General features: G+C 41.5%; 2 protein-coding genes across 2 annotated transcripts; one reads left to right on the top strand and one right to left on the bottom strand.

Moving 5' to 3' along the window:
• Positions 1-1,306: 1,306 nt before the first annotated feature.
• On the top strand, positions 1,307-4,977 carry LOC139608802 (elastase-1). The gene is made up of 6 exons (XM_071462882.1): positions 1,307-1,528; positions 1,633-1,742; positions 2,102-2,196; positions 2,310-2,590; positions 3,454-3,617; positions 3,747-4,977. Exons 1-6 carry the CDS (start codon positions 1,393-1,395, stop codon positions 3,924-3,926), a joined length of 966 nt encoding a protein of 321 aa, XP_071318983.1. The 5' UTR covers positions 1,307-1,392; the 3' UTR covers positions 3,927-4,977.
• On the bottom strand, positions 4,978-8,595 carry timm23a (translocase of inner mitochondrial membrane 23 homolog a (yeast)). Its single transcript, XM_071462883.1, has 7 exons — positions 8,232-8,595; positions 8,022-8,080; positions 7,838-7,931; positions 6,889-6,973; positions 6,730-6,788; positions 6,404-6,514; positions 4,978-5,885 (listed from the first exon to the last, which is right to left on the bottom strand). The coding sequence occupies exons 1-7, from the start codon at positions 8,335-8,337 to the stop codon at positions 5,764-5,766; spliced, it is 636 nt and encodes a 211-aa protein (XP_071318984.1). The 5' UTR covers positions 8,338-8,595; the 3' UTR covers positions 4,978-5,763.
• Positions 8,596-11,881: the final 3,286 nt, after the last annotated feature.

Genomic DNA, 11,881 nt, shown 5'->3' on the forward strand with positions numbered 1-11,881 from the left:
AAAATGTTCTTTTCAGAGAATCACAGACTGATGATCGAACCAAACATATTCTGTGTCCTTTTTGTTTTTGCAGTTTTGTGTTCTCTTTTTTTTTCAGTTTTTTTTTTTACCTACAAATCAACAGGGAAAAAAATCCCAAGCAAAATCTTCTACCCGTTACAGATGACAAATGAGGTGCAGCGTAATGCAAGAACAACACATCTTAATTCACGCTCAAATATTTACACCGACAATAAACAAAATCCAGGAGGTGACTCAGCTCAAATACATTGTTTGAGAATAAACTCAACAACACACCACTGAGCCACTCCTCCCTCTGCCTCCCTCTCTTCCCACATTAACTCAACCCAGTCACCAATACTAAAAAAAAAAAAACACATAAAGTTGAGTTGTATGTAAACTTGATGAACCACGGTGGTGAGATGTGACCATTCAGGCGCTGCCATTCACATGAGCGGGCACATTCTGTGTCATTCACCACGGTGAAAAAGCTCATCTCACTAGTGGCTTCCACTGCAGTTACTGTTGTCATATTTTCACAGATGTGTGTGTGTGTGTGTGTGTGTGCAGACCGGGTGGGAGTGTCTCTGTTGCTTTTCATCTATTTATTACATAATATATATATATATATATATATATTATATTATATTTTCCCAGGTTTTAAGGTGTCTGTACACCTGTCACTCTAAATAACCCACAAAATAAGCTGTTAACTGTTTCATCTGGGACTATTTCTTCAGTTTTGAGTAGCTCCACTGACAACTCTTCACATCATTGTGTAATAAAAGTTAATAAAATATTATTTTTGTCTGTCAGATAACAAATTGTTATGTCCAACTCTAAAACCAATGCTTGATGTTCTGGTCTTTCTACTCTCAATTGCCTCCACCTACTCCTATCTTTGACTGACCTGTATAAACTTCCTTGTGAGCCATGTTTAGGCAGGTGAACACACATCTTTTCGACTGAGTCATGTTTACACAGGATGAACTATAGTGGAGATGTGGGATATCAAAGATAAAGGTCATGTCCAGGTCACTATGTCACTGCTGTAAGACATGTGACATGATGTGATGTTTGTTTGTGTACACTGCTGTACCGCCTTTGTCCTGTGTGTATGTCAGTGTGCTGTGAGCATACTATATGTATGTGAAAGTGCTGATGGGACTCCCCGAAATCCCCTTTTTTTCTCAGCTGCAGTGGAAACTCATAGCTGCAGGAGAACAATCCAGCGCTCGGGCTTTGTTGTGACACCGCTCATTGTCCCCGGAGGTGTGCGGTTGTTGTCGTGTGTGTGAATGTGTGTGTACCTGCGTATGAACATCTGCGTGTGCTTGCTGCCTGGTATAAATAGCGAGGGATGTGTGCCGGCCGGTGATTCTGTGGAAGACGATGGCTGTACCAGCACCTCCTCTGCTCCTCCTTCTGTCTCTGCTGCTGCCGCTGCTGTTGAGCAAGGCGTCCCTGCCTGCAGCTGCATACACACTCACCCCTGAACGACAGCCACAGCACAAAGTCCTCCACCTGGGTGAGGGCAAACACGCACGAAAACGCTTCAGCAATGAACATGGAGGCTCCTTTTTCATTTCCTGACCGTCTCTGTGTGTTTATGTGGTGCTTCTCTCCTCCTAGACTGGCCTAAAGATTGTGGAATGGCTCACTACAAGCCCAACTTTGCTGAGAGGATCGTGTCTGGGAACGAGGCCCGGCCTCACTCCTGGCCCTGGCAGGTCTCTCTGCAGGTAGATTCTCATAGTGGATTGATGTGGTTCAGTTTTTAAAGGATCTCTGTAACATGTGTTAATGTGTACAATAAAATAACTTTACTTTCTAAATTCAAGTGCTCTACCACAAATCCATCACTTGACTGTAATGAATGTAACACATTTTTATTTGAGTGCATCACTCTAGTTTGGACCCATTAGACAATCTAATGGATATTAAAAAAGATTAGTTGATTAAATCGACATTATGGTGTTTAATTCACAGTGGCCTGTGCCTTGTTTACTCATATTTAATAGTAATATGGATGAGTTTCTGTGAGCGATAAAAGGAAAATAAAAATGACCATTTCTGATCACTGTCTGGTTGTCTCTCATAGGTTCGTCCCAGGGGAAGTAAACACTACATTCACGTCTGTGGAGGAACTCTCATCCACAAGAACTGGGTCCTCACTGCTGCTCACTGCTTCCAGAAGTAAGAAACCCATCCATTAAAACAGAAAACAACATCAAGTACTGCATTCAGTTGTGGTTTGATGTCATAATACAAGCCACGACTATAATTCAACACTTCTTTGGGCCTCTCAGGGGTAAGGCTGAGGATGCCGGGAGCTGGAGGATCGTCCTGGGGAAGCACCAGCTGAGGCGTTCAGAGACAGCAGAGAGGATTTTTCCAGTGAAGAGAATCTACCGGCATGAGAACTTCCGTTATCCGGCTCACAGCGAGCTGGATTATGACATCGCCCTGGTGAAGGCTGCCACAGATATCCTACCTTCAAACTTCATCCGCTACGCCTGCCTGCCGCGCAAGCAGATCAGCCTCAAACCAGGACACTACTGCTGGGTCACAGGATGGGGAGACACTCGAGGTGAGTGGGAGGGGGGATATGGAAGAAAATGTCATTAGGTCCACTCATCAAATATTGGCAGCTGTGCTATATGAATAATAATAACAATATATGGATTAATAATATGGAAAAAGACAGACTGTAATAGTTCGAGTCTTGTGAACAACTGAAATTTAATCATGACTAAATATTTTATTTTGAAATGTAAAAACTACTGAATTTATAGCGCGTAAGTAATGAAAAACAGCAGCATGAACTAACAACGTCCTTCTTCTCAATTGTGCATCTTCAGAATTAGATTTTTAGAGCTTAACATTTAGAGACTGTTGGATTTCAATGTTGAAAAAACTTTGTTTAAACTTTGTTCAAATTCAATTGGTCTGTTTTGAATGAAAAAAAAATCAAGTCAGGGAAGAAAATAAGATTGTTCAAATTAGTTAAGTGAAATTCAGACTCCAAAATTGAAGATAAAACTTGACCATTAAGGCGACAGAGGAAACTTTCTGTAAAAGTCAAACAGTAGAAATAAAACCAGATATACTCAGTAGATTTTCAGTTTCTATTAAGATTCAAATGGCCTTTATTTGCTGCCTGTAGTATAACACAGCATGTTAATGTGCTAACACCAGATAAAGTCATAAACCAAAGCACTGGACAAGGACACACTTTGACCTGATGATGGCGCTAGATGAGAAGTCAGGGGTCACCAGGGTCACTGAATTGTCTGGGGATTGTAAAAGTTTTTATAAAATTTCAAATTGTCCAATAGTTGTTGAAATATTTCAGTCAGGACCAACATTACTGTGCTGCCAGTGCGGCTAAAAAGGAAAGAGAAACAGAAATCACACCGAGTAATTAATTATGCTCCTTTAAACACATTTCAGGCGGGAAGGAGAATGTGTCTCTGGCTGAGGCCTTAAATCAAGCTCGTCTCCCCATCATTGACTTCAAGACCTGCCGGCAGAAGAAATTTTGGGGCGACCGTGTCCGAGACTCCATGATCTGTGCTGGATTCAGAGACACAGAGGATCCACCTGCTGCCTGTCAGGTAGGACTGACATTTACCTGAGTCGGCCTCCAGTTTACAGGACGAATGCATCAAACTGAAGGTAGCGGTGAGAGTTTATTTAAATTTTTTTTTTTTTTAAAGGTGTGAATCTGCTCCCTCCTTTTCTAGGGTGACTCTGGCGGTCCTCTGCTGTGCCAGCTGGGCCGGGACCGCTGGGAGGTGCACGGCGTGGTGAGCTTCGGCCCCATCGGCTGCACCGTGGAGAACAAACCCAGCGTGTTCACCCGCACCGCCGCCTACATCCCCTGGATCGAGGCGACCCGCATCAGGGACTTCTTCCTGCACTAAGCTCCACCTGACTCAGCGCTGACAGCAAACATAAGCTCTGCTCTGTTATTCGTCCGAAGTCTACAGAAGACTACAAACTTTTTTTTTTTTTTTTTTTCTACTAGTCTCATCACGGCCGGAGTTCAGTTTTGTTTCGCCATTTCTAGAACTTACGCAACAGCCACTTCAAGTTGTAAATACATGTTCTGAATGTGCAATAACTGTTTTATAACACACCATAATTTACAGTATTCATGATGCGCTGCTGTGATGCTACGGAAGCCGAGTAAAAGGCCACATCCGCAAATATTCCCGAGATACGAAATTGTCAAGAGAAAACGAAATTTGTTATCCTGAGCTAAGGGGAAATCAAGAGCAAACTCCATCATTTACTTCTGTTATCCCGAGATAACAGAAGTAAATGATGTATATTATATTCATATTATCCTGTTATCTAAAGAAAATAAAAAATAAATATATAAATAAATAAAAATTCAAATCAAAATTCGTTATCTCGGGATAACGAATTTTGTTATCCTCAGCTAATGAGAAGTCATCAAGAGAAAACAGATCTTTGTTATCCCGAGATAACAGAAGAAAACTATTTATATTATATTCATATTATCCCGTTATCTCGAGATAACAGAGTTTTGTTATGTTGAGATAACGGAATAATTATCCTGTTATCTCAAGAAAACAAAAATCTTTTTCTCCTGATATCTTGTTACCCCGAGATAACGAGAAATTATCGAGAGAAAACGAACTGTGTTATCCTGAGCCAACAGAAAACCAAGAGAAAACTAATTTTGTTATCTGGAGATAACAGGAGAAATCAAGTTATATTATATTCATATTATCCTGTTATATGGAGATAACAGTTTTGTAAAGAAAACTGATATCTCGTTAACTCAAGATAACAAGCTTTGTTATATGGAAATATAAGGGTGAAAAAATATTTGCAAATATGACCTTTCTTGGCTTCCGTAGTGGCGCAGCACTGCATAGTTTATACTACACATGACCTTTTACATCCAGTATACTTTGCGCAATAAAACTGGTGAAAAGCAAAAAATCTTTGTGAACTTTTCCCATTTTTTTATTAGTTATTAATACAGTGGGTTTCAAATGGAGACACATTAAAATTAGACATTTCCAGTACAGTTTTACAGCGATTTCTTCTTGCACAGCTAAAACAAAATCTGCTGCAGGTACGCCTCAATAAATACACGAGTAGAACTGACTGTAAGGCTTCGTTCTGTGTTTGCACGTCTTGGTTGAAAATCTCTTTGCTCTTCTATCACAGAAGAGTCTTTCAGTCCAAAATCAAAACCTGAATCCACTGCCATTCATCTGGTGCACCTCACACCAGATGTTATGAGTCATCTTACAAATCAATGTCAGCTCACTGAACCCAAATGTCATGGGTTCATTGATTTCAAAACTAAGCATCAAGCCTCCCGTGAACAATGATATAACAAATGACAGACCTCTGTGTAACATCCACACAGGGTGTTCTCATGACTGATCAGATCAGTGACGGGAAAACCTCAGAGAATGAAGACAAATGAAGGCAGAGGTGGAATAGGATGGTCTCCGGTGGAATTTAGTCTGCATATTCACAACTTCTTTTTCAGACACATCTTTTTGATTCCCAGAATGCTCCAGGAAAGGAAAGTGGCTCCATGGGTGGGTGAAGGGGTGGTGGTGGGGGGGCAGCTAACTGGGGCCACCTCACACTTCCCTGGAAAGCACACTGCTTTTGACCAGAGTCTAATTCCTCTTAGCGCTGTGGTTAAAGGCTGTGTCCTGGAGGGAGATATTTGGCCCTAGTGTTGAAGCAGAATGTGTGGGAGGAAGGTCAGTACAGCCTGGAGGATGAGGAGGAGGAGCCGGTGAGGTGGTCCCAATTGTTGTAGATGGCGTAGGCACCAGACAAGGCTAAACCGACCAGACCTCCGCGGGCTGAACCCTTTAATCCACCTGTGAAAACACAACATTAAAAGAATGAGTGACGAAGCTGCTTGACTTTTAGATGTTTTTCAATGTTTATCTCAACACATTTTCCCTTATTGTTCTGCTCTTCGCATCAAAACATGTCTGCAAAACCCCTAAATACAACAAGTGACAATTTGCTGCTTATTTTATGTCACCCTAAAGTGACTATGCTTTGGTTTTAGTGTGTTGGTTGGATAAAACTTATAAGACAGGCTCCGGAAAGTTGTAATGAATATTTTTCAATATTCTTTTAAACTAATGAAATGAAAAAATATTGGTTAGATTAATCAATAAGGAAAATAATCATTAGCTGTAGCTCATAATGTTTAAATTTGATGATTTCACTCATTGTTCTTTTGGATGAAGCTGTGAACCATAATAGAGAGATGGTGAATTATGAAATCTAGATCCCTTCTTGTCCGATTAAAACACGCTGAAGTCAAAGACACAGCAGGCACAGTAAACATTCATGGCAGATATATGAGCAGAAAATTAACACCTACTTCCTGATTTAAAGAGCATCCCTGTTAACGTCCCGGCAGCCACTGTGTTGATGTCATCTTCAGCTCCTCTGACCTTCTCTATCGCCACACCAAAAGCACTATACAACAACGCTACAATGGAAAAGGAAAGGTCACAAAGTTGGCTCTTACGAGAGTCAAGCTACAGAGAAATTAACATAATCAACATCAAACACCAAATCCATGCAAGCAGATCGATACTTTAAATAAGTAATACCATCTTACATATTTTAATACGATTTTCAACCATGAGATCAGTTAATATGTTTGATACTGTTATGACTCTACATTATCTTCTTCTGACTTACCCACAGAACCCAGAGAGTTGGCCCATGACGCGCCCTGCCTGGTCACCATATTAAGAATCCTGGAAAGAGAAAGCAAACATTTAGGGGACAGGTTGAGACACCCAGGTGCAATACAAGGGATAATACTACTAATGCACTGAACTTTGTCTCCATACTCACTGTACATTACGAGGTTTGGACCACGCCATGTCTCTGGTTTCCTTCAGGCCCATCCTGAGACCATTTACAGCCCCAAGTGCTGCTCCTGAAGCCAAGGGAAAAGAGGCAGGAAGATTGAGTGAGGCAAGGGAAACTGAAAACATTCATCAATTTCAGTTCAGATTACTCCAAGAACAACATATGGCCAAAAGTAGGTGGACTCCCAAAAATAATTGGTTAACATGTCATTCCAAAACTGTGACTTAATCTGCCACTAAAACAGCCTCCACTCCTCCTCCTCCCATTCGGCCACAAGAGCATTAGTCAGACAAGTTCATCCCACGTTGGATGAGGTTGAGGTCTGGAGTCAGTCTGGTCCAGTTCTTCCACACGAAACTGGGAAAACCATTTCTTTGTGGACACAGCTTTGTGCACAAGGGCGTTGTTGTGTTTTTGATTGTTTTATATGGCATTTATAGTGCGTTTCATTTTGTCCACATTGCGTCTCTATGACCATGTTTTATGTTTGCTTGGATATGTGCTCTGTTGTTTGTTTTCTTGAATATCTGGGAAAACTGTTTAATGTGCAGGTTGTTTTACGACATCTTCCCCAAACTGTTGCCGCAAAGTTGGAAGCATATTATTGTCTAAAAAAAAAAATCACTGAGTGTTGTAGCGTTACAATTTCCTTCAATTTACATATATATGGGGGTGCCCACATACTTCTGGGTATTCTGTACTTCTAACAAAGTATAATACTCTCATTTTCATTTATAATATACAATATTCATTTTTGATGAGCTGGAGACAGAAAATGTTTCCTTAAATTACTTTAAAATGGATAATACATTTTCTATTATCTTTTAATTCTATCAGCGTTTAATTGTTGCAACTCTTAAATTATACTTTAAGGGCAGTATGAGGAAGCTGTGTGCCATTATGAAAGTTACAGGTGCTCATCGTCTCTCACCTGTCATGCAGGAGCCTCCAATGGTGAAAAAAGCGAGTTCAAACCTTCCTCTTGTTTTATTGGCGCCTGTAGGTAGAATGAACTCATCTGTGTCCTGAAAGACAACATTAACAACCCGCTTAAAAACATACACACAAAACAAGGATTTACAACAACAAGCAGCTAAAACCCAGCTTTATCTTACCTGCACCAGGTAACGAGGGTCGACATTGAGGTAAGGGGACAGAGGACTCATTCCGGTCACTGAAATAACATTTTAACACACAGACCATCATGTATATATCAGAATGGTTGTATTTTACATGAATTTAAAGGCCCTGAAGCCTGTACAGCTGTTAGCTTCAACGCTAACTGAAGCTACAGCAGCTTTAAAGTAAGACTACACGACACTTACAGGGGACACCAGCCAGTTCTGTGTTGGAGTATTCAGGTGCACCGCCCCCGAAGAGACCCCCCAGACCTGCTTTGATCCCCCCCGATCCTTGCGAGTTGTTGTCCATGGTTAAAAAAAAGATCCGGAGGTTTCACCTGAAGGAGCTAGCTAACGTTAGCTATGTCGTAACACTCAAAATCCAAGACGGAACGATGAACGACGAGCGGCGGGTCCACGCCACCGACCGAGGCTGTCCTCACGGCCTGTGTGTTGTTTTCTAAGCGACTTTCCCGAGTGAGGACACAGTTTGTTTCTTCACAAATTACTAAACTCGCCTTTTCATCATGCCTCTGACCTCCAGCAGCATGCTCTGCCGTAAAGTGACGACCGACGCTGCGCTGCGTCGTTACGTAAAAAAACAAAAAAACAAAAAAAAAAACAGATAATGAAATGTGGAAAAACAACAATACTGTCGTAAAAGTCGATATAATCTCATAATTTTTAAAGTGTAATTTATTAAAAAGTGAAAATTAAAGTGACAAATGCGTTTAGATAACGTTAGCAAGCCCCACGTCTTTACGACACAAGAACAGATCTGGGATCTGTTCATTTAACTCAAGGGCAAACAGTGTAAGGGAAACAGAGCATCACAAAACTGATCTGGAAGCTGTTTATGTAACTCAAGGGCAAACAGATGAAGCAGGGGACACTCGGAACACTACACACTACAACACTGATCTGGGATCTGTTTTCAGTTTTTTGAGAGTGACACGAACAAACCCTTGATCTTTGTCTAAGTAAAAATCACGAACATTAAAAAATACACAAATATCCAAAGAACACACAAAACAAGTACAAAGTACTCTTCAGTTTACACAAAGTGATCAATAAAGTATTACAGATCTGCTTTTGCAGCTTTTAAATCCATGCATTTAAGAGATTTGCTATATAAATGGAATTTACTAGAGCAAAAAAAGCATTAAAATGGCTGAGGATAAAATAATTTGTCTTAATGTATATTATATTTTGGCTGTGGGAGAACTATGTTAATCAGTACATGTACACACATACAGATTTTATGTGTGTTTGTGATGACATGAAAACAACATTTTTAATGGTTTCAGTGTGTGTTTTGCAGAAGAAGCAGACATTACCATTGGAAATAAATGTTACACTGGATGGATACACATGTATGAAATTGAATATGGGGTAATTTAAGGATTCAGTACACCTATTGTCTGGGGTTGCAACTAACTGTTACTTTGATTATTGATCTAATCAGATTATTATTGTCTCATTTAATCAATCAAGCTTTTTGCCTATACAGTGTCAGATAATTGTGCAGAATGCCCACCACAGTTCCACACAATCCTACAATATCATCAATTTGAGTCCGTCTGAGGAACTTTGTTGCATCTCTGTCCCCGTTATTTTATTATTATTTTTAATTTTCTGTTGATCAACTGATCATCTCAGCCTTATTGATGTCTCATACTGTTTTCTGCTGGTCACCTGTTGCAGTTTATTGTAAATCTTGTCAGAAAAAAGGGTCGACATCCTCAAATGCTACACAGGGAGGCAGCAGAGAGCTGATGGTAAAGACAAGCCAAAGTGTAGGAGGGTTAAACCTGTTAGATCTGGTGCTCCTCAGTCCTCATTCTAATTAGGCCTGATTTAATTGACTGATTTAGTTAGATTTGTTTTCCATGCAGTATGGACAGATACAGGCTGAATTTGCATGACTCCCTTTGCATTAATTGAAGTAAGGAGGTAGAGCCAGGTTGAATAACTTCCATATGGCACCTATCAGGCCTTGAAAACGCATGATTCCCCACCTCTCATGCCTGCTGTGTACTTACACATGGAGACGACGAGGCCACACACACGCACACGTACGCGCACAGTTATGCGGCTCAGCCTCGCAGCCATCTGCTGCCGGTCAAAGGGACAGAGGCACTGAAGGAATTTAGTGTGTTGAATTTCACGAATAACAGAGCATCTTATTTGGATTCTGCCATTGTATGTGTGTATTCAGAAGGGGCCAAGTGGAGCGATGAAGTTTGCCATTGTCGCCCAGTGTGGGTGTTTTCAGACTCTCTGGCATGATCTGTGAGTTAGTGTTCTCTGTGTTACTGCCCAGTGTGCCCACTGTCTTTCCCACAATGCCCCATTCAGCCCTGGGCCTCTCTCTCTCTCTCTCTCTCTCTCTCTCTCCCTCCACCCCCTCCCCTCTCTCTCCCAGACTGACCTGCCACCCATTTTGTGCCTCTGGCTAGTTATCATCATCATCATCATCATCATCATCATCACTGGGCTACGAACCAAATTCTCAGTTGTGGGATAATATAGCTGTGATGTCATCTTTGTCATCTTTTTCAGCAACTCTTGTTTTCATCCTCTACTTCCTCTCCTCTCCTCGCTCCCTCTCTCCCTTTCTTTCTGTCTCTCTGAGCTCCCAAACACAAAAGACAGAGAGGCCACGACAGGACCCCAGTGTATGCTGGTTGTCAAGGAGACAAGGAGACAGTGTTGGGTCTTTAAACAGCCTCAGAGGGGTGTGTGGAGTTAGGGGGAGTTGGCCTTATTTACATGGGAAGAGGACAAGGGAGAGAGGGGTTTGAAATACAACTTTTTGAGCCGTTTCCCTGCAGCTTATAGGACTCCACTGTTATTCGGCTAAAATCACTCCGCTGCCGCTCGGTCATCAAATATTTACCAAGCAGAGGAAATCTGGAGCTGTTCATTATGTGGAGAACGCCACGCATACATAGCTATGTAAATCAAACCTGTCTTGTCCTCTCACTTTCTCTCTTTTTCTCCTACACACACACACACACACACACACACACACTTTGATGGTAAGCGCTGGGAGCTCTGGGCCCCAGTGTTGGCAATGGTGAGAGCTGACTGCAGAATACATTGCCAGATGCTTGAAGAGTGTTTCATTCCAGAATCGGAGAACAAGAAAAAAAAAACAACACACAGCACGAAACTTGAGTGAAAACAGGAAAAACAGAGACAACAGAGAGTACACACCCATCCACACACACATGCACCACCACCCATCCCTATCCACACATTCTCTCTCTCTTTTATTTTCTCTCCTGCTATCTCCACTCAGTGCTTCCACTCTGCTTCTTCCTGTCCAGAGGATTGTCAGCAGCGGTCACATTATGTCCTTTCTCTCTCTGTGATCAGGGGGTTGGGGTTGCGGCCGCAGAGCAGGCTCAACTCCAAGCCTGAAGTTCAATATCACCCCTCAACTCCACAATGAAAGCAGGAAGGGCAGGGAGAGGACGAATGAGCCACCCACTGCTGCATTCACCACGGAAAACCCCATGTGATTCTGCTTTTTTTTGTTTTTTTTTGAGTGTGTGAAACTTTAAATGTGTGGTTTAAAGGGAGGTTTTACTTTTAACTTCAAGTGTCAAAGACTCAAAAGGGCTCAAATTACCTAAACCTTTTTATTTTTCAAATAACCCCCTTTTATATTTTAATTCTTTAATAAGTGCACCCCCAGAGAGGTGGGGTAATTAAAACAAATCTAGCTACCATGACAGCTGTAGGTTTTCAGAGACTTCGGGGACAGGCTGTGATCCTGTGTAATATTTACTCTGCAGATGTTTGAGGGCGAGCTTGCACAATCAATTTCCCTTCAATTCCCCAGCCAT

This window comes from Trachinotus anak, unplaced genomic scaffold (assembly GCF_046630095.1).
Source record: "Trachinotus anak isolate AG129_WGS33_773 ecotype Australia unplaced genomic scaffold, CSIRO_AGI_Tana_v1 ptg000025l, whole genome shotgun sequence".
Classification (NCBI taxonomy): Eukaryota; Metazoa; Chordata; class Actinopteri; order Carangiformes; family Carangidae; genus Trachinotus; species Trachinotus anak.

What these genes read in the sequence shown, in the direction of transcription:
- LOC139608802 (XM_071462882.1), top strand. Translation starts at nt 1,393, where the DNA reads ATGGCTGTACCAGCACCTCCTCTGCTCCTCCTTCTGTCTCTGCTGCTG. An exon ending in GCTGCTCACTGCTTCCAGAA is followed by an intron (nt 2,197 to 2,309) that starts GTAAGAAACCCA and finishes TGGGCCTCTCAG; the next exon opens with GGGTAAGGCTGAGGATGCCG. An exon ending in ATCCACCTGCTGCCTGTCAG is followed by an intron (nt 3,618 to 3,746) that starts GTAGGACTGACA and finishes CTCCTTTTCTAG; the next exon opens with GGTGACTCTGGCGGTCCTCT.
- timm23a (XM_071462883.1), bottom strand. Translation starts at nt 8,337, where the DNA reads ATGGACAACAACTCGCAAGGATCGGGGGGGATCAAAGCAGGTCTGGGG. An exon ending in TGGAGGCTCCTGCATGACAG is followed by an intron (nt 6,974 to 7,837) that starts GTGAGAGACGAT and finishes CCTTGGCTTCAG; the next exon opens with GAGCAGCACTTGGGGCTGTA. An exon ending in GATGCTCTTTAAATCAGGAA is followed by an intron (nt 5,886 to 6,403) that starts GTAGGTGTTAAT and finishes GTGTTTTCACAG; the next exon opens with GTGGATTAAAGGGTTCAGCC.